Here is a 25,144-nt window from a genome sequence, read left to right as displayed (position 1 = left end):
CGGTCAGGCCCCCACCTCTGTGCTGGGTATTTCCAATCCTGGAGCTCTGCATAGCTTGTTTCAGTTTACAAAAGGTTTCATTTTACATGAAATGAGTGCTGGCAGGACAGAGAAGCCTTCCAATCCAAAGCAGCCATCTCCACTTTCCCCCCACACTCCCTACTAGCATGTAAGCCTTATCAGGGCAGGGACCCTGTCCTGTTCATTGCTATATCCCCAGCACCTAGAAGGTGCTAAGTAAAAATTAAATGCCTGGGTAAAGGAATAATTAGGCTGATGAACAGATCTTTGTAATCTGTTTAATAACTACCATCTATTGAGCACTGAGCACTGGGCTACACACTTCTTATGCATCACCACTGCCTTGTAGAGAAGTACTATAACTCTCCTGGTTTTACAGACCAGGAATCTGAGGCCGAGAGAGAGGAATTGACTTCCCTCAGGTACAGAGCTACTGAGTGACAGAGCCAGACCCAAAGCCTGTTCTTAACGACTCCATCTGTCCCTTCTCACTGTTTTATTCCAGTACACGATGAGGTCAGAACCACTGGGGATTAAGAGTTGGGGCTCAGACATATATAAAATACCCAGAAACGGAAAATGTATGTATAGAGAAAGCAGATTAGTGGTTGCCTAAGGCTCGTAAAAGGGTGAGGTTTGGAGGAAAATAGAGTGACTGTTAATGGGTACAGGGTTTCTTTTTGGGGTGATGAAAATGTTCTAAAATTGTGGAGATGGTTGCACAGTCTGTGAATATACTAAAAACCACTGTATTGCAGTTTTAAATGAGCAAATTGTATGGAATGTGAATTATATCTCAGTAAAGCTGTTATTATAAAAAAGAGATGGAGTTTAGGAATCCCACCTCTGCCACTTACCTGCTAGGCACGTGACTTCACATCTCTGGGCCTCAGTTTCCTAACCAGTAAAATGAGAAAAATCAATGTTTCATGGGGTTAATGTGAGGGCTAAATGAAACAATGTGTATTATTTTCCCAATTTTATGAAGGAGAAAACTCTTAGGCCCAGAGAAGGGAAATGACTTGGTCCAGCCCACACAGCTGGTGGGTGACAGGTGAGAGGCTTGGACCCATGTCCTGTCTCTTGGCACCCCCTCCTCTTTTACTATTATCTAATGTCTATACACTACACTCCTCCCCCTTCAACATCACCACTCTTTTCCGTCTTGCACCTTCTCTCTGGCTCTAGAGCCTGTCTCCCCACTGCCCATGCCCAGAGCACAGCTAAGGTAGCACAGTCCCCCCAGAACACAAGATGCCCTCTCCCCCAGCCCCCACCCTGTTCCCCTCCTGGGGCCATGATGCTGTCTTGCTTTTGCTTGTAATAAAGAAAATATCTCAGCTACCCTTCCATGGTTGCTTGGCAACTCCAAAGGGGGATGGGGGGGAGGGAAGGGGAGGAGGGAAGGGGGAGGACTCTGGAGCCAATCTGGAGACAAAAGAGTAGGATTTGGGTGACATGGAGTCTGTTCTTAGTGGTAACCTGGCCTGGCCGGGGTGGCGGATGGGAGCTGGGGGCTTCCTCCCACCCCAGTGTCTCACACCAATAAATATGGATTAGGGAAATGGGTAGAGTTTTTTCCCACGGGCCTGAAAGGCCACATCTGACCTTTCTACCCGCTTTATGTACCAACATGACAGTCAGAGAGAGCAAAGAGCAGGACCCCCTGAGATGCCCCCCTCCCCCATGGCCTTCTGACTTCAGGAAACTTTTCACCCTCCTCTTTCTACCCAGCTCCAGATCAGGTCTCAGTCCCGCCTGGGCCTCTGTCCCAGTGATGAGGAGGAGGCTGGTTTCTGGGCAGAGGTCAGGAGCTCTAGCCTTAATGTCCACCTCAGGCCCTGCCCACCCTGACTGGCACAGAGCCAGTCAGGGCGGGCAGAGATCAACATCTGTCAAGGCCCTTCCTGCCTCCTGTACCAGTCCTTGGCATCATGATTCCCCCTCTGCCACTCTGCCCTTTCTGGCCCCCTCTCTGCCTGACATCTCCATTGGGAGCACTCCCTGCCCAATTTCCCTCTTTTCCCACCACCCTCTTCTCCACTTTGTTTCTCTGTTTCTCCCTTCTCCTCTGGGGTGGATCGTCCTCTGCCCAACTCCCCCTACTTCTGCATCTCCTCCCCCCTCCCCTCCCCTCCCTCCCCCCATGAAACTAGAAATCCTCATGGCTGATGTGGCTGCAGTCCTGCAAAGAAGATGGCAGGAAGGGGTGTGGAGGAGGGAAGGGTGGGGGTGGTACTCTCTCCCTGGTGCCCTGGCTCGCTGGCCCCCAGCTGGGGGTGGGGATCATCAGCCCTGAGTGGAGTCAGTGTAGAGACAGGAAAAGCAAACACCTCAGCCTGGGCCAGGCTAGCCTGCTCAGTAGGAGTGGGGGAGGATGGGGTAAGAGTCTGGGCTCCTCCCAGCCTCCCTGATCTGCCCTTTCCCCACTCCTGGGGGTCCCGTGCCTTCCTGGACCACTGCCCCACAGTCTCTGGAGGGCAGTGGGATTAAGGATTGGGGACAAGCCTTTTAGCAGACACCTTTGCCCAAATCTCTCTTTGCCTGTCTGCCCAACCCCTAGCTAGTACTCTTCCTGCTCAGCAGATGCCAGGAAAATCTGTGCCAGGGAAGGGCGGTCTGGCACCTGAGTGCCTGCCTGACCAGCCCTTAGCAGCACGAACTGGGCAGGGAAATCACCTTGTGCCAGAGATGCCCCAGCAATACCATTCACCTCCTGGGCCTGATGGGGAACCAGAATTCTCTGCCTGGGTGAGTGCTCCTCTGGACCCACAGCCAAGCAGTGAGGGAGGGGGAGGTTGTCCTTGGTGGGGCTTCACAGGAACCCCCTCATGCTCCTTGAGTCCTCAAGATTCCACCACATTTTCTGTTTTGACTGCCTCACCTTCTGTGGCTCATGTGTCACTCGTGATTTGGTGAGGAGAATGGAAGGAATGGTTAGAGACGCTGGAGGTGAAGTCTGGGGACACAGGGAAGCAGGAGGGGTTGGAGTCTGAGGTGTAAGACTCCTGGACTCCAAGCCAACTTTTTATTAGACATGTAGAATCACAGAGGTTCATCTGATGGTTTCCTCTTAACACTTCAGATTCTAGGCTTTTGAAATGAGCTCAGAGAGGTGTAGCAACTCATCTGGATGAAACAACTAGTTGGTGGTAGAGCTGAGACTCTGACCCACAGGGCACCCTTACAACACTGAGGGCAGTACTGTTCGTGCTATGGAAGTTGCTCTTGGCCGTCTCTCGCCTTCCTTCTCTACATCCACAGTTTAGTCTCTCTAGACTTAAGGGGCTTGCGGAGGGAGAGCAGACTCAGCCATTTTCATCTGCTCTCCAGGCACCATGTCCAGGACCGAGCCTGGTTGCAGGAGCAACCCCTGCCTGGGCATCAGAGAACTGCAACTCTCTTCTTACAATCCCTGAGAAGTCACAGTCAGCCTTTGCGTTACTGATCCCAGAGAACAGAGGCCCCTTTGCTCTTGGTATCTAATCATAGTCCCTCATGCAGTATTCAAAGCCTGACCATTTCTCAGAAAGCAAGCTCAACAGCTGACTGCATACCCCAATATCCCTTGAAGTGTCCTGGTACATGGGACCTTGTCTGGGAAGACCTCCTCGCCAAATAAACAGGAAAAGGCAGCCCTCACCGAGTCGGGCACTAGGGCATGTAAGTCTAAGGCTTTATATGTACCTCACTGAATGCTCACCAGAATCCTCTGAGGTAGGTACGGTTTTACAGATCAGAAAACTGAGGCACAGAGAGTTAAGTAATTTGCCTATGGACATGCTAAATGGGATTTAAACCATTGTCTGGCTCCAGAGCCACAGCCCTTAAATGTTCTCTACTGCCTCCAGTTCATAAGGAGGACTCCCCCAAAGGTCTTGTGTGGCCATTCCCCTGCATCTGGGTGTCTGCCCAGGCCAATCTCTGCTCACAAACAAGAATCATTTTAGTTTGTAAAGGCACCTGCTCCAAGGATTGAATTTCCCCCTGTGGATAATCAGACATGTATTTATTCATAGCCTTCTGGCTGGGAGGGAGGGCCCTCCCACCCAGAAGTCACCAGTGGGTGTCCAACTGCCTCAGTGCACCTCACTCCTTCCTACTGGGATTAATAGGGTGAACGAGCTTCGCCTTCAGCCTTGACTCACGGACAGTGACTCAAACATTTCTGAGCCTCAGTTTCTTACTGTAAAGTGGGGTTAATTATATGCCTGCTTTGTGAGGTTGATAAGGATTAAATGAGCAATGGGGCAAGTCCCAGAAAGGACTTTGCACAATGCCTGGCACTCATGAAGTGCCCAGAACAAAGTAGTCAGTACTAATCATAGCCTATCATCATCATCATGACTATTATTGAAACCCTTCTGCCCACAAGATCAGAGCCTCCTACTTTGAGCCTTGTAGTTTAGACTCCTTATTATGATAGGGAAACTGAGGCCCAGAGTGGGGAAGGATTTGCTCAATTGATGGTAGAGCAAGAAGTAGCTCTCAGGCCCTGTGAGTCCCAGTTGAATCTCCCATCTCTTCTTTATCACTTTCCCACCTCATGGCCTATCCCAGCTTGCCCAGGGGCCAGGGCCCTGGCACCCAGTCCTCCCAGGGCAGAGCCGCAGGAGAAAAGTGAGCAGCAGTTGGAGGAGTAGGCCCAGAGGCCCGGGCAGCGTTCTCAGCTCGGCCCTTTGTCTGCTGCTTTGTGATGGTAAGTGCTGCTCTTAAATCAGTTCTGTGACACTGTTATTGTTGCCCAGGGCGCAAAGAGTCTAAACTTTTCCTCCCGAGGTCAAGAATGTGGCCGGTCCCCAAGCGCCCCAGGCCTGGGTGGCTGGGGGTGGGGCTGAGGCCTCACCCTGGGCTGGGGCGAGATGTAGGGGGGGAGGGGGTCAGCCGGCGGGAACAAAACGCTTTGAAATGGCTCCTCTCCATCACTGCCAACATTGTCAGCTGCCCGCGGGGGGCCTGGCACCGCCTCGCCCGGGCTCCGGCCCCCAGCCCTGGCCAGGCCCAGCCCAGCATCTGAAAATGGACAGAAGGTTATTGTCCCTTCCCGCAGTCCTTTGTCTGCCCTAGTTCCAGATGTCTAGGCTGGGACCAGGGAACTGACCCATGGTAGGCAGGGGGGAGGGGACAAAGGGGGAGAGCACGGGTCACTGCATCCTGAGGGGTCGTTCCCAGACCCTGAGATCCCACCCAGCAGCAGCCAAGTCACCTTCTGGGATCTCAGCCCTGGGATTGTACTTGTCCTCATCCCTGACCCCCCTAACCCCACCAAACCAGGGTCCTAGCCTCAGGTGAAAAGGCTACAGGGATGCAGGAATTGAGAGCAGGAGACTTGGTAGCTGCACAAATGGGGGTCTGAATCCCATGTTTACCCTGGTGATCTTGGGCAAGTTGTACCATTTCTTCCAACTTGCATTCCCCATCTGGGGACCAAACTAGGGTCCATTCATTCACAAGTGATGACAGAGCCCTTCTATATGCCGGCCCTGTGCCAGGCGTGGGGAGCACAGTGGTGGGTGGGCCACTCACATCCTTCCAGATTGTTATCAATAGTCATAATTGTAAGAGGTAAGGTTTTCCTCCACTTCCTGTGCCTATGGTAGTAGGGTAATACTGTACCCGCATTATCTCATGGATTTCACAACAAATGAAAGACATAGGTATTGTTCTCATCTCCATTGTCTAGCTTTGGAGACAGACAATGGCTGAAAGGTTGCCCAAAGCCAGGCAGCCAGGGACCCAGCAGAGAAGGGATTCTGGCCCAGGCTGACCCCACCACCATCAGAGTCCTAATAACCTGATAATAAATACCTGGAAGGTGTTGAGTGCAGAGCCTGGCATGGCCGTAGGGCTTAGTACACAAGAGCTAGTAGTCTTGTTAATTCATTCATCAATTTTCCCATTTCACAGATGAGGATATGAGGCCTAGGCCAGGGGAAAAGCCTGGGGCAAGGAGTATGAGGAAATGTAAACAGCATCACCAGTAGCGATTCCAGAGCCACTTGGGCTGGCCAGAGGTGCAGGCAGAGCTGGCTTCAATCCCCAATTCTACGTACGCTTGGACAAGTGACCTAGGCATGCCGTGCCTCAATTATTCATCTGTAAAAGGAAAATATTCCCTACTTCACAGAATTGTGAAAATTAAGTTAGATAATACCTTTAAAGCACTTAGCACAATGCTTGGCACACAGCCATTAATGATAAGTTATTTTTAACATCTACTCTTCGAACCCCCCCACCCGCCTCTCACCTGGGGTCAGCCGAGGACAAGGGGGATGGGTTAGTAGTTGTTGAGGGGGGTGGGGGTAGCAATGTCCTGGGGTCTATAGAAATCTCCTTACTCCTGGTATTCTTGTGGGGGGTGAGGGGGGCAAAGGGATCAGGGTGGGGGATGGGGGGTGGGGGAAAGGGGCTGCCTGGGCCCAGAGGAGTTAACAGTTCTGAGGCCCTGGCCCAGCAAGGCTGCCACGCTGCAGCCTGCAGCCACAGCAGTGATTTTTAGCAGAGGAGCCAGGGCTACTTCCTGATGGGCAAAACAGCTGGCTGCCCAGGAAAAACAGCTGGCCTGGTCCCAGCCTCCTAAAGACAGAGGCAGAGCCTCAGAGCAGGACAGCTTTATCTGGGGTTCTGGGAGAGGAGGGAATGATCAAGAGGATGAGGGTAGTCCTTAGAAGTGTATATAGGTGTTGGGTGGGACCCCCAGAGATGGGTGTGTGTGTGTGTGTGTGTGTGTGTGTGCAAATTCCTAGAGTAGGAGCCAGGTTGATGCTAAATCTAAGCGGAATGGGCAAGGATGCCTCCAGCTAGGATTTGGGGTCTTAGTTGACCCTTGAGTAGGAAAGATGAGACAGGGAGCAGATAGCAGGCAAACCTCCACTCAGTCCTGGGTCCTCTTTGAACTGGGCTTGAAACCGGGCTGGGCTCCTGGACTCCCATCTGCTGAGCTGCACCCAGAACCAGGAGCAGGGCGTGGGCCCATCCTCTGGAAAGGATCCTGGGCTCCCTTGCCCACAAAGCAGAACAGGGGCCCAGAGAGCCCCCAACTCAAGAGAAGTGAAGCTGGCAGCTGGTAAGAACTCCATTCAGGCATCCTCCCCACCTTAGAACCCCCATTCCTGCTGGGCTGCCAGGCTGTGAAGACCCAACCCCAGTGCTCTGTCTAGGCCCTGGGCACCTCCCTGCTGCCCCATACATTGGCGGGACAGCAGCACCTGGGTCCTCGCATGAGGTTGAGCAGGGTAATCAGAGGGTTAATGGGGTTGTGACCAGAGCCCACTGGACCCAAGCCACCTGCCTGGGCTCCTAACTCCTACAGGCCCAGACATCCCTAATTTCTCTCTGACCAAAGGGGCTCCTAGTCTAACCCACCTTCCTAACCTCCAGGAATAGGGGTGGGGTGTGCACAGCCTCAGCGCCCCTCTCCCTGGAGAAGGCCATGCTGTAGAGCCTTTGCCAGAGGGCATGCTTTGGAGCTGAGGCTCCCAGAAGGAAGAAGGCTCTAAGGAGGGGGTCAGTGCTTCCAGGGTCTGCCTTTCCCGAAGCCAAAGAGAAGCCTGAGGCGCGGGTGCCACCACCTGGCTTTGCCAAGAACTACAGTACCCGAGGGATGGGAGTGAGGATGCTGTGGAAGAAATCCGGAGCCCAACTAGGTGTTTGTCTAGTCCCCATCCTACTTAGCCAGTGGGCTCTAACAGTCATTTCTTTTACATGACCTGGAGAATGAGGCCTTAGGTCCCATAGAAGACCAGTTTCAAACTTTAGTCTGCATCAAAAATACTAATTTTTTTGTTCGGCCTCCATTCCCCAAGTTTCTGATTCAGTAGGTCTAGGGAGTGGTCCAAAAATTTGTATTCCTAACAATTTCCAGATGAAGCTAATGCTTCTGGACCAGGGACCATGCTTTGAGAATTACTGCTTTAGAATTTCTGTGGATTTGACCTAATATTACTTTTGCAGCATATGTTTTGTTTGCTTTTTGACAAAGAAAAAAAAATGAGTGTAAGTAGGAGTGCAGGGGGTTGATCGACCCATTTCAGTCAATGATCCACTCATATTTATATTGAGAGCTCACCTTGTATCTGGCTGGCTCTCCTCCAGGGGGCTGTACATACAATGGTGAATGAGGCAGAAGGTCCCTGCCTCAGAACTCACAGTCTAGCTGGGGAGACGGGGAGGCAACCGGGCAGGGAAAGCATGTAATCTCTCCAACTTGAGGTCTAAGAGGCAACTCAAAATAATATAATTACTCAAAACAGGACCTGATTTTGACATCCCACCTGCTCCTCAATCAGTAAATAGGGCCACCATCCAACCCAATTGCAAAACATAGAAGCCGTCCTTGATTCCTCTCTCCATCTCCCACATGCAATCTCACAAGGCCTGTTGGCTCCACTTCCACTGTATCTCTCAACTCTGCCCACATCATCTCTCCTTGTACTCAAGCGTCTGGCTCCAGCCTTGCACCCACGTTCTGCTCTCTGCACTGTAGTCAGAGCAATCTTTTTAAAACAGATCACATCACTCCTCTGCTTACTCCCTCCAATGTCTTCCTATTGTGCTTAAATGAAAAATCCAAAATTCTGCCATGGGTTCAAGTCCCTGTGTGATCTGTCCCTGCCCACCCATTGGACCTCACCTCTTACCACACTCCCCTTGCTCACTTTGCTCCAGCAACACTGACCTCCTTGCTTGTTGCCACCTCAGGAGCTTTACCCCACCTGTCCCCTCCATCTGGAACACGCTGCCCCCAGATCTTCCTGCGGCTGGTTCCTACTTATGCTCCCAAAGTTCTTCCCTGACCCTTCTATCTGAATGTCACTTCCCATTCCCAGCTACTCTCTATTCTTATTAACTTGGAGCAGAGACCCTGTGCCCTTCCGTACATAGTAAGTGCTTGATAAATATTGTTGAACGAATGAGATCATATAGGATACTATGTAGGGGTATGTCCCTAAGACATGATATGAGGGAAGGCTTTCCAGAGGAAGTTTGAGCTGAGACTGAAAGGCCTAGAGGAGTTGGCCAGAGGTGAAAGACAGTCCAGGCAGAGGGACCAGAAAAAAAAAAAAAAAAAAAAAAGTGGGAGGGTTCTAAAGCATGAAGAACAAGCATGGAGTATTCTGGCAGTGAATAGTCCAGTTTGGCTGCAGCAGAAGTTTGAGGGGAGGCAGGGAATAGAGGAGTTGGAGGAGTTGGAGAAGCTCAGGCAGGCCATGCAGGGCCTCCCCACCCTGTGAGGGGTTTGAGCTCTATTCTGAGAAAAGTTGGCAGCCCCCAGAGGGGTTTAAGTCAGGCATTTTTATGCAGCCTGATTTCCAGGGAGAAAGCCTAGGAGGTGAGTGATGCTGATACCCTAAGCCAGGCAAGTGGCAGCATGGAAGGAAAGAGGTGGCTGTGTGCAGGAGACCTGGAGGAGGAAGCCTCACCAGGATGCAGTGATGGAGTAGATATGTGGGGTAAGAAAGAGGGACTTATCAGTGACACCCAGGTCCCCAGCTTATGAGACTGGGTGTCAGAGGTGCCATTTCCTAGGGCGGGGGGCACTGGAAGAGGATCAGGTTTGGGGAAAAGATGAGAGTTCTGTCTTTGACAGGTAGCCTTGGGGTCCAGGTGGACAGTTGAGCTATAGGTCAGGTTTCCAGAAAGAGGGAGTGGCTCACACAGTCAGCTGCTGCAGAGAGTCCGAACCCTTTTGGATGAGGAATAAGAAATGTCCATTGGGGTTGTGGCAGGGTGGCTGCTGGTCTTGGCAGGAACAGTTTGGCTGGAACAGCCTTGGTGTGTGTCAGCAGTGAATGGAGGTGAGGAAGTGAGACGCAGTGAAGCACAGATCTCTTCCTTCGAGAGGTTTTCCTTTGATGGAAGGAAGGAGAAAGGGGTGCAGCTGGGTTTGGGGGAGGTGGCTTGGTATTTTCTTATTTCTAAGTTGGGGGAGATTTAAGTCCTTTGGAAGGCAGAAGGAAGGATCCAGAAGAGAGGGAGGTTGACTATACAGGAGGGGTAAGAGAATGGCATTTGAAGTCCAGGGATGGTTTCATCATGAGGAGGAGGTGGTATCTCTTCCATTGTCACAGTAAGAGTAGAGGCTGGTTTGGGGGCAGAGGGTGGAAGGTTTGGAAGCTGGAAATGATAGTTCCCAGGTGATGGCTTCTATGTTTTCCAAGAAGCAGCAGGGAGATCCTTGCTGCTAAAGGGTGAGGAGGAAGTGGAGTGGGGCTTCATAAGACTGGGAGCATTTGAAATGCCATTAAGGACAGGGGACAGGGAACAGGGAATCAGAACTGTTGGGCTTGGTGAGAATCCAACTGAGGGTGGAAATTATGAGTTTGCAGTAACCCCAACCTGCCCCAAAGCAAAACGGTTATAAGATTGGGTTTTTCCAGGGGTGATGGGAGAACCCCGGGTCAAGGGAGTCAGTAATACTCAACCACTGGATGGGCTGCATGGGGGGAGAGAGATGAAGATGGGAGGAGCTGATGCATTGGAAGAAGGAGGACTTTGAGGCCAGGGAAAAATCTGGAAGCCCATGTGACTGACAAGATGGGCAGAAACTCAAAGACACAGAGAACTCTGGGTTGACTCTGGAGTGGTTTAGGTGGGGGACACTGCTTTACTTTAGAAAGGAAATCCTGGTTCTGGAGTTGGAAGTGTCTTTGCCATCCAGCCCAGAGAGGCAACCCATGCACAAGAGAGGGAACTCTTGAATTTTTCCAGGATGCTTCCATGGGGCTGGGACACTTCTCATTGCAGGGCCATTGGCCAGGAAATGGCTCCACCTGGAAGCTTTGGCCTAGGGCCTGGTGAAGACTTTGGAGCCCAACTGGCAGTCAGGACTCTTAGGTTCAATGCCCCACTGTGCTGCCCCATCACTAGGTAAATCCATTACCTGCTGGGCACTCCCTCTCCCCTTCCAGTGGAAATACTGTGCCCAGGCCTAGCTCCCTTCCTTGACCCTGCCTGTAGGAAAGTAGACCTTCCAGGTAGGGTGGGAAGGTGTGTGTGACAGGGAGATGTCTCCTCCCTTTCCCCTTCCTCTCATTCTCAAGTTCTGTCTCCCAAACCTAGGAGCTCTTCCTGTGTGTCAGGTTCATGCAGAGAGACACTTCAAGTGATTTCTTTCTCCCAAGGAATCCTTGCACACCCTACCATGGAGGTAGTATCGTCGGATTTTACCGATGAGGGTCGTGAGGCTGGGCAAAAGTGACCAGTTAAAATGAGTAGCAGATTCTGGGCTAGAACCCACTCTGGTGGCTCTAGGGGCCTTCCCTTTTCTACCTCTGTCCAAGAGAGGCTGGAGACCCCTTCCCATTTCTGCTCCAGGGAGGCTGTATCCCTTGGTTGGATCGCTGTGAAAGGCTCTGTGGTGTCCCTCCTACACTCAGTCTAAGAGTAGGCTTTGCTCTCTTACAGGACCACAGAGGAGCGGAGGTGCTGGCGACCGAGGCGAAGACAATGACGTGCGGGGAAAGCCTGGCTTGGACCGCCGCGGGATGGGGCGCCCAGGTCAAGGGGAACCCCTTCCCTGCCCCCCCCGCCGCCCCCCGGGCTGTCTTCCTCTCTGGTCCACGCGTCGCCTCGTTGGTCGGCGAAGTTCCCGTCTGGGCCCGCTAGAGGGCTCCCCTGGGCGGCGGAGAGGCCGCGACTGGGTGGGATCCGCCATGCCAGGTCTGCTGCTAAGGTCTGAGGGTCGGATGGTCAGGAAATCCGGACTCAGGGGGTCGGACGCTCAGTGAGGCCGGATTTTGGGGTCGAACGTTCAGGGATTCGAGGAGTCAAGTGTTTTCAGACGCTCGGGTGACTCTGATACAGTCAACCCAGTCCCCCTCCCTTTTTCCCCCGCAGGGTCCCGCGGGGAGGGGTCTGCTCCTGGATCGCGTCTGGGGCGGTTTTGCGGACCCTGGTCCTCAGGTGCCTAGGGCCCAGGAAAACTCGAGATTACATGCATCCATCGGGTTGGGGAAATGGAAGACCGCCCTTTGGGGCATATGCTCCCCTCCTGCCCCCCTCGGTCCCGCCCGCGCCCCAGGCCCCGCCCCGGCCGGGACGCACCGTCCACTCCCCTCCGCCTGGCGGGGAGCCCCGGGGGCCGCCGCCGCCGCCGCCGCCGCCGCCGCCTAAGCGCCCGCCATGCGTGCTGCTCTCGCCGCCCCGCTGCTCCAGCTGTTGCTCCTGCTGGGGCGGGGGCTCGAGGTTGCCGGCGTCGGGGAGCCACCGCTGCCTGCCGTAGTACTTGCCATCCTGGCCCGCAATGCCGAGCACTCACTGCCTCACTACCTGGGCGCGCTGGAGCAGCTGGACTACCCCAGGGCCAGGTTGGCCCTCTGGTGAGAGAGACCCGGGCATTGGCATTCACTGGACATCTACCCCTAGCCTCCCAGACGGCCCCGCCCAGGACGGTCCCCATCCTCTCTCTCCCCAGACACCGCCGACAGACAGGACCCTCCCCTGGCGACCGGCCCTCCACAGCCCAAGCCCCAGATAGGACCCCTTACCCTAGCAAGGACAGACCTCTGAGGTCATGGGTCCACCCTGGGGATACCCACCCCTTATTCCAGCCCTCTCCTGCTCTTGGGTTCTCCTTTAGGTGTAAGTTGGGCCCAGGCCCTCTTGCACCAGCTCCAGAAGCCCAAACTCAACCTGTGGTTGGCTTGACTTGGATTGGAGCAGACCAGAACTGCTGGAGTCCCCTGGGGGGCCGTCGTGGCAGGGATCTGCAGGACTGGGGCTTCTTAAGAAGCAGGTTGGGGCACTATCAGCCCTGGGCTCTGCAGGGGGCCGTCCCTCCTGCTGGGTAGAGGGTCTGCATCCTGTCAGCCAGGAGCAGCGCTGCTGCTGGGGGCTCCCCCTCCCTGGAGTCTGCCCTCCAAGGCATGTCCATAGGGCACTGGAGACAGTATCTACAACCCACCCCCGCCCCCAGGCTCTGGAAGCCAGAACAGGGAGGAGTCCCAGGCTGAGGGTGGGGATAAACTGAAAGAAATGACAAACTACCCCTCTCCCAACACACCAAAATTGGACTGGGGGGTGGAGCCGTGGCATGAGGAGGCCGCCCACAATTACCACAGTTTGGGAGTTAGTTAGTTCCCACCCCTGTAAAGTTTGACACGTAGTTAGCCTTCACTTCTGGGGAATTGGTTTAAAGGGGCAGTATCACATAAAACCTAGGGCTCTTGGCTAAGTCACCCTGCACCCCTGCCTCCATGGTGGCAGCCCTTTCCCCAGGAGAGGAGAGGCTATGATTGGTGGCAGTGAGCTTGGGCCCATCAACACTTCTTCAGGATGCTGAGAGTGTGGTTTGCCCTTTATTACAACTTGCCAGTGGAGGGAAGCAGCAGTTCTATCCTGACTCAGAGAGAGGCATAGGCTGAGCTGTGGTCACATAGCAAGGAAGGAAGGTAACCAGGGAAAGTTGAGGTGCCTTTCATTCTTCAAAATGCATCTGCCTTCTGTATCTCAGCCCAGGATACAGGCAGGAACATTTATCACTACAGAGAGAGAAACTGAAGCCTAGGGAAGGGATGGGATTTGCCTGAGGTCACAGAACTGTAATTGGGCCCTGGCTGTCCTACCTCCAGCCATTTGCTGTAGCACTTGTACCCTCATGCCACCTTCCACTGCTCCCAGGAGAGGCCAGCCTTGCAGATGTTGGTGCTCTTAGGGCCAAGGGTTAAGTCCCTCTGTGACTGTGCCCCTTCTTCTTCCTTTGTGTTCCCAGGTGTGCCACGGACCACAATGTGGACAACACCACAGAGATGCTGCAGGAGTGGCTGGCAGCTGTGGGTGATGACTACGCAGCTGTGGTTTGGAGGCCTGAGGGGGAGCCCAGGTGGAGATCTGAGGGCAGAGCTTCTGGGAAAGCTGGGGAAACAGCTGCAGCCCAGAGAGGAAAAGGGCCACAGCCTCTAGCCCAGGGCTCTGCCTACTGCCCTGCAGAGAGGGAGAGGCACCCACTCCATGGGAACATACCTTTTTATCCTCCTCAGGCCCTATCCAGACGAAGAAGGTCCCAAGCACTGGACCAAAGAACGGCACCAGTTTCTGATGGAGTTGAAGCAGGAAGCCTTGACCTTTGCCAGAGTCTGGGGGGCTGACTATATCCTGGTAAGGAAGCCTGGCCTAGGATCGAGCTTCTCACAGGTGGTGGTTGTCTCTGATGGAAATCTAGACATGACTGAACCACTCCTGTAGGTTGGATCCTTCATCTGGCATCCTGGGCTAGAGCCCAGAACAGATACTTAGCTTGGATCACCTAGGCTTGACCTCAGACTGGGTACTAAGCCTGGATCCCTGAGATAGATCCCACAGTATATATTGAGCCTAGATTCTTGGACCAGAGCCCATAGTATAAACTGAGCCTGGATCTCTGGACTAGAGCTCAGAGTAGGTATTTGGATCTACTCCCTAAGCCAGATCTCAAATAATGTTCTTAGATCAACAATTTAGATACAATCCCTGGACCAATGCCAGGTTTGTTGGTTAGACCTCTCTAAAGAACTTCCTTTGGTCCTGGGAGCCACACTGGGTCTCCGGCACCTGGAAGGATCCCATTCAGTGAACTCTTTGGGGGACTGCAGCCTAGATAGAAGCTGTCTGTGGTCAGCCTGCCTGTCTTGGAGGGCTGTAACACTCCTTTCCCTCCACCCAACCCCCCCAGTTTGCAGACACAGACAACATTCTGACTAACAACCAGACACTGCGGCTTCTGGTGGAGCAGGGCCTGCCCGTGGTGGCCCCAATGCTGGATTCCCAGACCTACTACTCCAACTTCTGGTGTGGAATCACCCCGCAGGTGAGGCCAGGGATGAGGCCTTGGGAGGTTTATGGTCTTGGGAGGAGGGACATGGAGAGCAGAGAGCCTGAAGGTCTCAGGTTCTATGGGCCAAGGCAGGGGGTGTGCTGTGCTGTGGATGGAGGAAGGGGCCCTCATATCCCAGAGCATCCTTCCTTCCGCAGGGCTACTACCGCCGCACATCTGAGTACTTCCCCACCAAGAACCGCCAGCGCCGGGGCTGCTTCCATGTACCCATGGTCCACTCCACCTTCCTGGTATCTCTGCGGGCTGAGAGGACAGCCCAGCTCGCCTTCTACCCACCTCACCCCAACTACACCTGGCCCTTTGATGACATCATCGTCTTTGCCTACGCCTGTCAGGCAGCTGGTGAGGCTCAGCCTTCTTGAGCATTCCTTGAAGCCTTTGGCACATGCTGTTCCTCAGCTTAGCATGCCCTTCCCCACTCTGTACTCTATCCTGTTGACTCCTATTTGTCCTTTCTTGAGCCCACTCCTCCCAGTGGGTTAGATGCCCCTCCTCTGGCTGTTCCCATTATGGTTTACTTTCATTTATTCCTTCATTAGGCAAATATTTACAGAGCACTTACCATGTATTAGGCACTGGAAAGACAGTGGTGAGTCAAGTCCCTGCCTTCCTGGAAATTCCAGTCCAATGTGAGACAGACATCAATCAAAGAATCACACCAATCAGTGTTCAATCAACTGTGACAGGAAGGAAGGCATCTCAGTTGTAGGTGCTCTGGGAGCTTAGACTAGAATTAACCTGGTCAGAGAAGGCTTCCTGGAAGAAGTGACCCTTTGGGCTGAGATCTAAAGTATAGGCAGGTGTCAACAAGGCAAATAGGGCAAGAAAGAGCATTACAGGCAGAGGGACCAGAAGGTGCAAAGTCCCACTGGCAGCAGGGAGCATAAGAAGGCAATGTGGCCAGAAAGTGAGGGAAGCACTGGGCAGGCCAACACTGGCAATATAGGCAGGGCCAACCTCCACAGACCTGAACCTGACAAGCAAGCATCAAGAATTGGTCTTTAGCCTGAGAACATCCAGCAGCCATCCGAGAGTCATGTGATCAGAGTGGCATATTGAAGAGATCACTCCAGCATTGGTAGTTATTTTTAAGATAAAAGTTACTAGAAAGTGTTTCGGTGTAGATGAAATAAATCCATCCTGAGGAAGAGTTGAAGTTATAAAAGAGAAGAACTAATGTTGGAGTGAGGTTCTTGAGAAGGCCACAGAGAAGGTAATTCATGTTGTGGATTGAGGGTTGGTGGAGGACTTGAGGACTAGCTGGTGGGTGGAAAAGAAGGTTGTTGGAGGTTATGGTGCATTAGAAGTCACAATTTAATCCTGGGCAAGCATTGTGGCAGCAGTGGCCAGAGAGGGTGATGGGGTAATAGGTTGTTTTGTACATGAGATACAGTATCTCATGCTGGCAAGTCCGCAGTGTGCAGACATGCAAGAAGAAAAAGAAACCTTGTCAAGTGCAAATAGTGAATAAGGGATGGTAGAACAAATAAATGGAGAAAATGAAAAGAAGCAAAAGTAGTCCCTCATTATTTCATTGCCACTGTTACTTGTAGTTACAGCTGCTGTTTATTGGTCAGTAATTTGAAGAAATCTCTTGAGCAGTGAAGTCTCCGTCATTCATGCTACACCAATAAACCCAGGTATTGAGTCCCCGCTATGAGCTGGGCACATTGCTCAGGGCTGGGCTCAGGGTCGACTTTAAGGTGTTGCCCCTAAGGAGTTCATGGTCTATAAAGGAAAAAGATAAATAATTATAATAAAGTTGATAAATGTTGAAGAAAAAAAAAGATCCCTCTGCCAGCTGGAGAACAACATGGAAGGGAGCACAAGAGGCTATGGGGTTAGCGTGGGGATCTGGGCAAAAGGTGATGGTGCTTGGATCAGGGCAGGGCAGCAGGGATGGGCTGACATGGGAGAGATTCTGGGTATGCGGAGCAGCAGGGCTTAGTGATATCATGTGGCTGTGGCCTTCCTCACCCTGATCCCCCGAGGTCAGGGACTCTGTCTCTCTTGCTCACCACAGTAGCCCCAGCACCAAGCACCCACTACAAAAGCACTGGACATGTCTGTTGCATGAATAAACCATCTCAGCAGAAAGACCTCTTAGATAGCATTTGATCCAAGTCCTGTCTTCCTCCAATCACACAGATGGGGAAACTGAGTCCCAGAGGACTCACACACTGGGTCACTGGCAAAGCTGCCTAGGACTTCTCAGCTGGGTTCTAATTGTGTGTGGGGGAGGGTACCCCCCACTCTGACATGCACTCGGCCTCTCTCTGCAGGGGTCTCAGTCCACGTGTGCAACAAGCACTGTTACGGGTACATGAATGTGGCTGTGAAATCCCATCAGGGGCTGGAAGATGAGAGGGTCAACTTCGTCCACCTCATCTTGGAAGCACTTGGTGAGGACTGGGAGCTGGTGCTGCCTCCTTGCTGCCATCGCTCCTTGCCTCCTTATAGTATCCCTTCTGCTAGAACCCAAGCATAAAAGGGCACTGGGCTTGGGGGCCCACCTTGCCCCCTCACTCATCCCATGACTCTGAGCAAGTCCTTCCTCCCACCCTGGGTCTTAGTCTCCCCATCCCTACAATGGGGGCAAATGGATTCTGAGACCTCAGAGAACCCTTCCTGTGGGTGTTTTGCCAAGAGGGCAGGAATCAGGCTGGGGGCTGAGACTCCAGGGTCACTGCTGACAAGAGCCAGTATGGACTCATGAATGGGGGGTGCTTCCCCCTGCAGTGGACGGGACCCCCATGCAGGCCTCAGCTCACGTGTCCCGGCCCCTGAAGAGGCCCAGCAAGATGGGCTTTGATGAAGTAAGTACCCACAACCTGTGGGACTGTGGTCAGGGGGTGGGTGGGCTCTCCTTCCCCCTCCCCCTGGATCTACTCCCTGTTCTTCCAGGTCTTTGTCATCAGCCTGGCCCGCCGGCCTGACCGCCGTAAACGCATGCTCAGCTCCCTCTGGGAGATGGAGATCTCAGGGCAGGTGGTGGACGCTGTGGATGGCCGGTGAGGCTTCCTGGGGAGGGGGTCCTGGGCAGTTGTGGGGTGCAATGTGGTCCTTCTCTAAGCTCCCTGGAAGTGGGAGAAGATGGGTTGGATGAGTTTCCTGTTCCAGGAGGTATTTCAGCAGGGACTGAGTAATACTTGTCTCAGGGAGTCCCAGGGCAGATGAGTACAGGACAAGATGTCCTCCTCAGGCCACCGGTGGTAGGAAGAAGTGGCTAAGGCCCAGGGTCTGAAGCCACAAGGCTTGGGTTCCAGCTCTGCCTCTTTCCAGCTGTGTGACCTCCAGCAAGCTACCCCCAGCTCTGAGCCCTATTTCCTCATGTGAAAGATGGCAAAGAATTGTGCTTTCCTCTTAAGGTTTTATAGAGGTCAGTGAAGAGTTATCCAGGGCCTGACAAATGGGAAGTATTCCAAAGTGTCATATGTCTTCATTATTACCACGATTATTGTCCTCTGTCCTGGACTTAGGCCCTGATGGGTGAGGGTGGGGCAGGCCAGCCATGTTCCCTGGAGAACCCAAGGCCCCTGACTCCTCCAGCCACCAGAGGTCATGCTGCCCGATATGGCTGCTGTTGCTTGTTCCACACCCCCGGCCCTTTCAGCCACAGACTGTCCATCCTTTGCTTGGGCCTCTGTCTGAGAAGTATCTGCCATGTTCCTCATATCCATCCTAGAGTACTTCCCCTTCAGGCAGCTGCCGCATCCTACCCCTGAAGAGCACCCCTTGCCCTCCCATAACTGGCTTCCCCAGGTCCGGTCTTCACACCAGACTCCAAGGTGGCTGTTCACAACACACACAGGCACCTGTCACTTGAGCACCCTGTTATGCCCATCTCCCTTAGGATGCTCAACAGCAGTGTCATCAGGAGCCTTGGCGTGGGCTTGCTCCCTGGCTACCAGGACCCCTACTCGGGCCGCACGCTGACAAAGGGCGAGGTGGGCTGCTTCCTCAGCCACTACTCCATCTGGAAAGAGGTGAGGACCCCACCCTTCAGGGAGAGTGGGGACCAGTTTTTCCCAGTTGCTGCTCTATGCCTGGCACTCAAGCAAGCAAACAAGTGCATTAATACAGTACAAAGACCCCACCTGGAAGCTTTAAACCTCTATGTGTTCAACACCACACCAGGCTCCATTGAGGGGCACCCTAATTCATTCTACAGTCTCTGTTTAGTCTCTATTGAGCACCTGCTGTGTGCCAGGAGCTGAAGAGCCCAGAGACGAGCCTTCTAGGCAGAGGCAAACAGCGAGGGCAAGGGCCTGGAGGCAGGAAGGATTTGGGTACAGAGAGAAGGAAGCCTGGAGCTTGGCATGTGCTTGGCCAGGAAGCCTCAGCCCAGTACCTGGGGGCGTGGGTGCCCAGAGAGAGGTCTGGACCTGCTGTAGAGAACAGGGAAACTAGGTTCTGGAAGGGGCACTCCTCCAGGAGACAGTGCACAGATTCCTTGTTTTTATTTTCTCCTGTGGCCAAAATACACATGCATGTGTGTTTGTTTATATTTATATTCATGTTTGCTTTTTACTGTCCCTGAAAAAATTGAACGATGACTTATATTTCACCATTTACTGCGCTGATTTCCTATCCTTTTCAAATTTCCAGAAGTTACACCAAGTGTTTTTTCCTGTAGGATGCTGGGGGGTGAGGGTTTCCCCCACCCTGCTCATTTCCCTCTAGGAGAGCTCAGAAGGTTGAAGCAAAGATCCGGGCCCTGGAGGCCAACAGCTCCAGGTTCAAATCCTGGTTCTGCTGCTTCCTGGCTGTGTGTCCTTGAACAAGTACTTTCCCCTCCCTGTGTCTCTGTCTCCTTATCTGTAAAGTGGGGGTCATCATGTTTCCCACCTTCCAAGGGCCTTCTGAGATAAGCAGCAGCACTGTCGCTCTTGGGGTGTCGTCAGCACCTAATGAATGGAAGCAAAGGTTAATGGTTGCCTTTGTGACTGTAGGAGGTGCAGGGAGCCTGAAGGACCCGAATGCCAGAGAGAGGCATTGGGAGTTTGGTCCTCAGGCACTGGGAGCCTCAGCAGACTTTTGAACAACTGAGTGATGCACATTTGGAATGTAACTGAGGCCAGAGAAAGCCTGAGGCCTTCAGCCACGTGGGAAGGGAACAGCCCAAATCTGAAGGGCACCCCCCACCCCGCTCTGTATCGCAGGTGGTTGCCAGGGGCCTGGCCCAGGTCATGGTGTTTGAGGATGATGTGCGCTTTGCGAGCAACTTCAAGAGGCGGCTGGAACGGTTGATGGAGGAGGTGGAGGCAGAGAAACTCCCATGGGACTTAATGTAGGCAGCCTGGGCCCCCAGGGGCAAGGGAGAGGGGTGGGCCTCTTGAGGTCTGCCTCTTCCTCTGGAAAACCTGGCCAGCCCCCCTCCTGAGCTTGGCTCTGTAGAAGTGAGATTAGGAGAGGGGTCCTGTGATAGCCCCAGGACCTTTGATGACTCCTGGAACCCTTGGTGTCACCTGCAGCTACCTTGGCCGGAAGCAGGTGAACCCTGAGGAGGAGGTGGCCGTGGAAGGGCTGCCAGGCCTGGTGGTAGCCGGGTACTCCTACTGGACGCTGGCATATACCCTGAGCCTGGCAGGTGCCCGCAAGCTGCTGGCTTCCCAGCCCCTGCACCGGATGCTGCCTGTGGATGAGTTCCTGCCCATCATGTTTGACCAGCACCCCAAGTGAGGCTCAGTGAGACGGGAGCAGGGGAGGGGGCCCAGTAGAGCAGGGTCATCCTTTCTGAGGTATCCACCACAGCAAGCCTCACTGGGCAGTTGGGGTGACTGAGGCTAGTGAGGCCAAGTTGCTTGTTCAGGTCACCAAGGAGTAGCCCTGGAGGCAGACTGACCTGGGTGTGAATCCTGTGCTGCCCAAGTGGTTTTCAGTCAAATGACTTCCCTGTTCCCAGCCTCAGTTTCCCCATCTGGAAAGTGGGGATAATAGAAATCTCACCTCTCAGGACTGTTTGTGAGGACTAGATGGGGAGGGCACTGAGAGGCTTCAGGCAGGTGAGGTGCCCGACTTGGACTGGCACGCGGTCTGGGAGGGGGGCCTGCCTGCACCCTCCTGAGCTGCCCTCCCGCCTGGCAGTGAGCAGTACAAGGCACACTTCTGGCCACGGGACCTGAGAGCCTTCTCTGCCCGGCCCCTGCTTGCTGCCCCCACCCACTACGCGGGGGATGCCGAGTGGCTCAGTGACACCGAGACATCCTCCCTCTGGGATGATGACAGTGGCCGCCTTGTCAGCTGGAGCGGCTCTCACAAGACGCTGCGCGGGCCCCGCCTGGACTTGGCTGGCAGCAGTGGGCACAGCCTCCGTCCCCACCCTCGGGATGAGCTCTAGGTGAGGGCAAAGCCAGGGCCAGAGGAAGCCCAGCCCTGTGGGCCTGGTTCTCTCCTCTTCTTTGGCATGGCCCTGGGTCTCCGTTTTCCTCCCTTTAGCCTATCTTCTCTCTCTCTCTCTGGCTTTATCTCCATCTGTATCTCTTCATGTCTCTGACTGTCTCTGGCTCTCTCTTCCACCTCTAGCTCATTCTCTTTCTCTCGGCCTGTCTCTGGCTTTCTTAGTTTTTCTCTATCTGTCTGTATTTCTGTCTCTCTCTGTTTTTGTCTGTATCTCTGGCTGTTCCTGGCTCCTATCTCTGTCTTTCACTGTCCGACTCGAGTTCATTCTTTCTTTCTTTTCCTGCCTCTCCGTGTCCCACCAGGTCCAGGTGTGACCCGCTAAAAGAACGCTCAGGAGCAGGCACAGCTGCCCAAGGAGAAGAGGAGGAGATTGCTGGCAGCAGCTGCCCCCAAGAGCCACAGACCCAGTGGAGACCTGGCTGCCACCTAAGGCACAGTTGCTCTGCCCTCTGGACCCCTCCCCCAGTCTACAGCAGGGATGGATCCCCTGCTCTGAAAGTCACAGAGCAAAAGGACAGGACTCTTTTGTCCCCTCCCCCTGCCCAGCCTGACTCAGCTTTCCCTTTCAAGCTAGGCAGACATCAGAGCCTTGCGCTCCCTCCCTGAGGACTCAACCACTGGGTCCACTCTGCCCCCTTCTACCTCCACCATAGCCCACTCCCCAGCTCGACACCTGGGTCCCTCATGTCTGGGCCCAGCCTCTTCCCCTGGCCAGTGGGAAGTGCAAGGAGGTAAGAGGAGGGTCCTTACAGACCCGGTGCCCAGCACACATTAGGCCCTCAATAAAAGCTAGATGGTATTTGCACTTTCTTTTTAACCCATGACTCAGCCTCTTTACTAATAGGAGGTGTCCCGTTCTCTGGGTGAGCAGTCGGAGGGGCAGAGAGGGGAAGGGTGGCGTGGAGGAGGGGCCAGGTGACCTGGCATCACCACCGACTGGGTGGTCTTGGGTGGGCATCATCCCCTCCCTGGGCCTTAGTCTACTCATTGGTCAAGCAGGGGCGGGATGGGTATAAAGTGGCCTGGCCCAGAGCCCGGCCCACAGTGAATGTTCACTCATGGGGCTGTCATCGTCATCACTGATGTCATCACCAGCCTCACCTTGGCTATCATGGTCATTAATGAGCTGGTTAGTGTGGGCCCAGGCCGGATTTGGGGCTGCTGATGCTTCCCCTCTTTGCATTTTCTCTTGTGCAGCTAGAAGCTTGGCTTAGGTCCCAGGCCTGCTATGAGGAATGGTCTCTCTCCTGGGAGGGGTTGGGAGATATCCAGGGCTCACTGCCAGTCCTAATCAGGATGACCTACAGAGGGTGCAAGGTGGCAGAGCCTGGACCTTTTGGGCCAGGGTGCCCTCTGCTGGGCATTGGGCTGAGGACGGAGAAGGGAGCAGGGGCCGTTTGATATCTGCCCCCGTGCTGATGAGCCGCTCACAGGTTCTTCCTGCTCCGAAACTCTTGGCTTCCTGGCCCAGCAACTGCCTCCAATACCCATGCTTAGGCAGTCGGGGGGAGGTGATGCCTTGCTCTGGCCATGGCTGCTCTGGCCTCCAGTTGCAGGACCATGGCATGGCATCTCCAGGTTTCCTTCTTCAGAGGAGCCCCATTCCCACCCCTCTTTCATGGCAGCTCCTTGCTTGGTCATGTGAGCAGAATCTGACAGGCACTCCCTGAGGCTGAGCCCTCCCTTGCTTCTGTCCTGGGGATGAGGTGTCTTGGCTTTGGTTCCAGGACCTGGCATTGCTGTGGAAAGGTCTCCAGGCTGGAGCTGTGGGCTTGATGCTTTGTTTGTTCCAAAAATGAAAGACATTGATTGTGAATGGCTGTGACCTTGAGAGTCACTTCCTCTCCAGAGGCTTCAGGTGCCCTCTGCATTCGATTAACATTTATTGAGCATCTCTCATGGAACTGACATTCTCATGAGACAGACAGACAACAACTTGTAAGTAAAGATTACAGAAAAATGAGGAGGGAGGAGATAAGTGTGGTCTGAGAAGGTAACATTTGAACAAAGGCTTGAAGGGGGTGAGGTAGCAAACCATGGGGATATCTGAAGGAAGACCATTACAGGGAGACAGCAACAAATGCAAAGGTCCTGATGCAGGAGCAGGCCTGGCAGGTTTGAAAGGAGGCCAGTGTGCCTGGAGCACAGTGAGCCAGGAAGAGCCAAGGAGCCAGAGCAGGGAGGGCCTTGGAGGCCATTTGGCTTTTACTCTGAGACAAGGAGCCACTGGAGAGTTTAGAGCAGAGAAGTAGCATGATTTAACTCACATTCTAACATAATCTCCATGGCTTTCATACTGAGAATGAACTGAAGGTGGGGCTAGGGTAGAATTAGGGAGACCAATCTAGAATCTTGTAATAATCCAAATGAGACATGATGGTGGCTCAACCATGGTGGTGGCTGTGGGGGTGGTGGGAAGGTAGAGCAGACAGAATTTTCAGAGAAGGAGAGGAATTGAGATGAGGTTTTTGGCCTGAATTATGGGAAGAATAGATCAGTTATTGCTGAAATGGGGAAGAATGTGGGTGGAGATAGATTGGAGGCAGGTCAGGAACTGTTTTAGACATGCTAAATTTGAGCTCCAGGTAGGGATGTAAAGTGACAGTTGGATACCTGAGTCTGGAATTCAGGGACAGGTCTGGGCTGGAGAAAGAAGCTCGGAATCCTCTGTCCTAACCCTGAAGTCCCTCCACGCCCACCCCGTCAGGTTCTGATTCAGTAGGTTGTAGGTGAGGCCTGTTTTTTGAACAAATGATTCTAAGGAGCAGATATGTTTGGGAACCGCTGCTAAGCTCACTGTGTCTGGTCCACGCCCCTTTCAGCAGTGACTCTAACAGTTGGCAGAACCGAAGCTCATCACTTTACAGGCCAATAGAGAAATACATTTTTTTAAGTCAGTTTTATTGAGATACAATTTACATATAGTAAAATTTACTTTGTAAAAGTTTGATGAGTTTTGACAATGGGTACAGGCCTGTCACCACCACTACAATGGAGATATGGAATATAATACATCCTGTCAAAATTTTCCTCTGTGTCTTTGCAGCCAATTCCTTTCTCTCATCACAGCTCTTGAAAACCACTGAACTGTTTTTTGTTCCTGTTTTGTTGTTTTAATTTTTATTATGATAACAGATATACAACATAAAATTTCCCACTTTAACCAGTTTCAAGTATACAATTTGGTCGTGTTAATTACATTTACAATGTTGTGCTACCATCACTACCATCCATTACCAAAACATTTTCATCACCCAAAACAGAAACTCTGTACTCATTAAGCATTAAGTCCCTATTCCCTTTCTCCGTGTTCCTATAATTTTGCCTTTTCTAATTTGTCATATAAATGGAATCATACAGTATATGGTCTTTGCCTCTCTTTTTTTATTTTTTTTTAATTTTTTTTTATTTAATGGATTTTATTTTCTTTCTCCAGATAGGAAGACTACAATGTTATACATTTTGCAAAGTTCTAATAATAATTCTTGATCCTTCAAAGAAATGAGCACAGGCTTTTCAACACTGGATAGTCCTTAAGCCAAGCACACAATAACCCTAGTGGGACAGGTTCAGCCAAACTGTTGCACCTTCTCTCAGAAAATGCAGGCCCAATTTTTGTTCTCTCAAAAGATCATGCATTCCAACTTGACAGTTGGAAAACTTGCTATAACAGAGGACAGATTGAATCAAGTGGAGAGAAGATATCAGGCTGATATCAATCCACTTAATGCTCGTGGCACACACGGCTCCTGTGTGTCAGGCCTCTTTTATCCAGCATAATGTTTTTGGGATTCATCCATGTTGTTGCTTGTATCAACATTTCATTCTTTTTAATTGCTGCATAGTAGTCTATTCTATGGATCTACCACAATTTATCCATTCATCGTTGACGGACATTTGGGTTGTGTC

At 52.8% G+C, this 25,144-nt stretch overlaps 2 protein-coding genes across 7 annotated transcripts in view; both read left to right on the top strand.

Moving 5' to 3' along the window:
- The window catches only part of URM1 (ubiquitin related modifier 1), a 38,409-nt gene extending 26,248 nt beyond the window's left edge, over nt 1-12,161 (top strand). The window contains exons 5-6 of the mRNA XM_037797131.1: nt 11,428-11,520; nt 11,860-12,161. Of these exons, the coding sequence (XP_037653059.1) occupies nt 11,428-11,520; nt 11,860-12,135 (369 nt within the window). The 3' untranslated portion in view covers nt 12,136-12,161. The remainder of the gene's footprint in view (nt 1-11,427; nt 11,521-11,859) is intronic.
- The window catches only part of CERCAM (cerebral endothelial cell adhesion molecule), a 48,296-nt gene extending 26,244 nt beyond the window's left edge, over nt 1-22,052 (top strand). Inside the window, exons 1-14 of one of the 6 annotated variants that reach the window (XM_037797128.1) lie at nt 4,357-4,720; nt 11,428-11,520; nt 13,733-13,843; nt 14,001-14,118; nt 14,672-14,806; nt 14,971-15,175; nt 17,116-17,235; nt 17,573-17,649; nt 17,738-17,844; nt 18,687-18,819; nt 19,996-20,123; nt 20,308-20,511; nt 20,921-21,173; nt 21,538-22,052. In XM_037797128.1, coding sequence (XP_037653056.1) covers nt 13,770-13,843; nt 14,001-14,118; nt 14,672-14,806; nt 14,971-15,175; nt 17,116-17,235; nt 17,573-17,649; nt 17,738-17,844; nt 18,687-18,819; nt 19,996-20,123; nt 20,308-20,511; nt 20,921-21,173 — 1,554 coding nt within the window. In that variant the 5' untranslated portion in view covers nt 4,357-4,720; nt 11,428-11,520; nt 13,733-13,769 and the 3' untranslated portion in view covers nt 21,538-22,052. Of the gene's footprint in view, nt 1-4,356; nt 4,721-6,633; nt 7,088-10,577; nt 10,891-11,427; nt 11,521-12,008; nt 12,342-12,601; nt 12,758-13,732; nt 13,844-14,000; nt 14,119-14,671; nt 14,807-14,970; nt 15,176-17,115; nt 17,236-17,572; nt 17,650-17,737; nt 17,845-18,686; nt 18,820-19,995; nt 20,124-20,307; nt 20,512-20,920; nt 21,174-21,537 lie in introns of those variants that run through there. The other 5 variants (XM_037797127.1, XM_037797130.1, XM_037797124.1 and 2 more) reach the window with 5 other exon arrangements.
- Nucleotides 22,053-25,144: the final 3,092 nt, after the last annotated feature.

This window comes from Choloepus didactylus, chromosome 10 (genome assembly GCF_015220235.1).
Source record: "Choloepus didactylus isolate mChoDid1 chromosome 10, mChoDid1.pri, whole genome shotgun sequence".
Lineage (NCBI taxonomy): Eukaryota > Metazoa > Chordata > Mammalia > Pilosa > Megalonychidae > Choloepus > Choloepus didactylus.
This window is presented reverse-complemented; position numbering and strand designations above follow the sequence as displayed.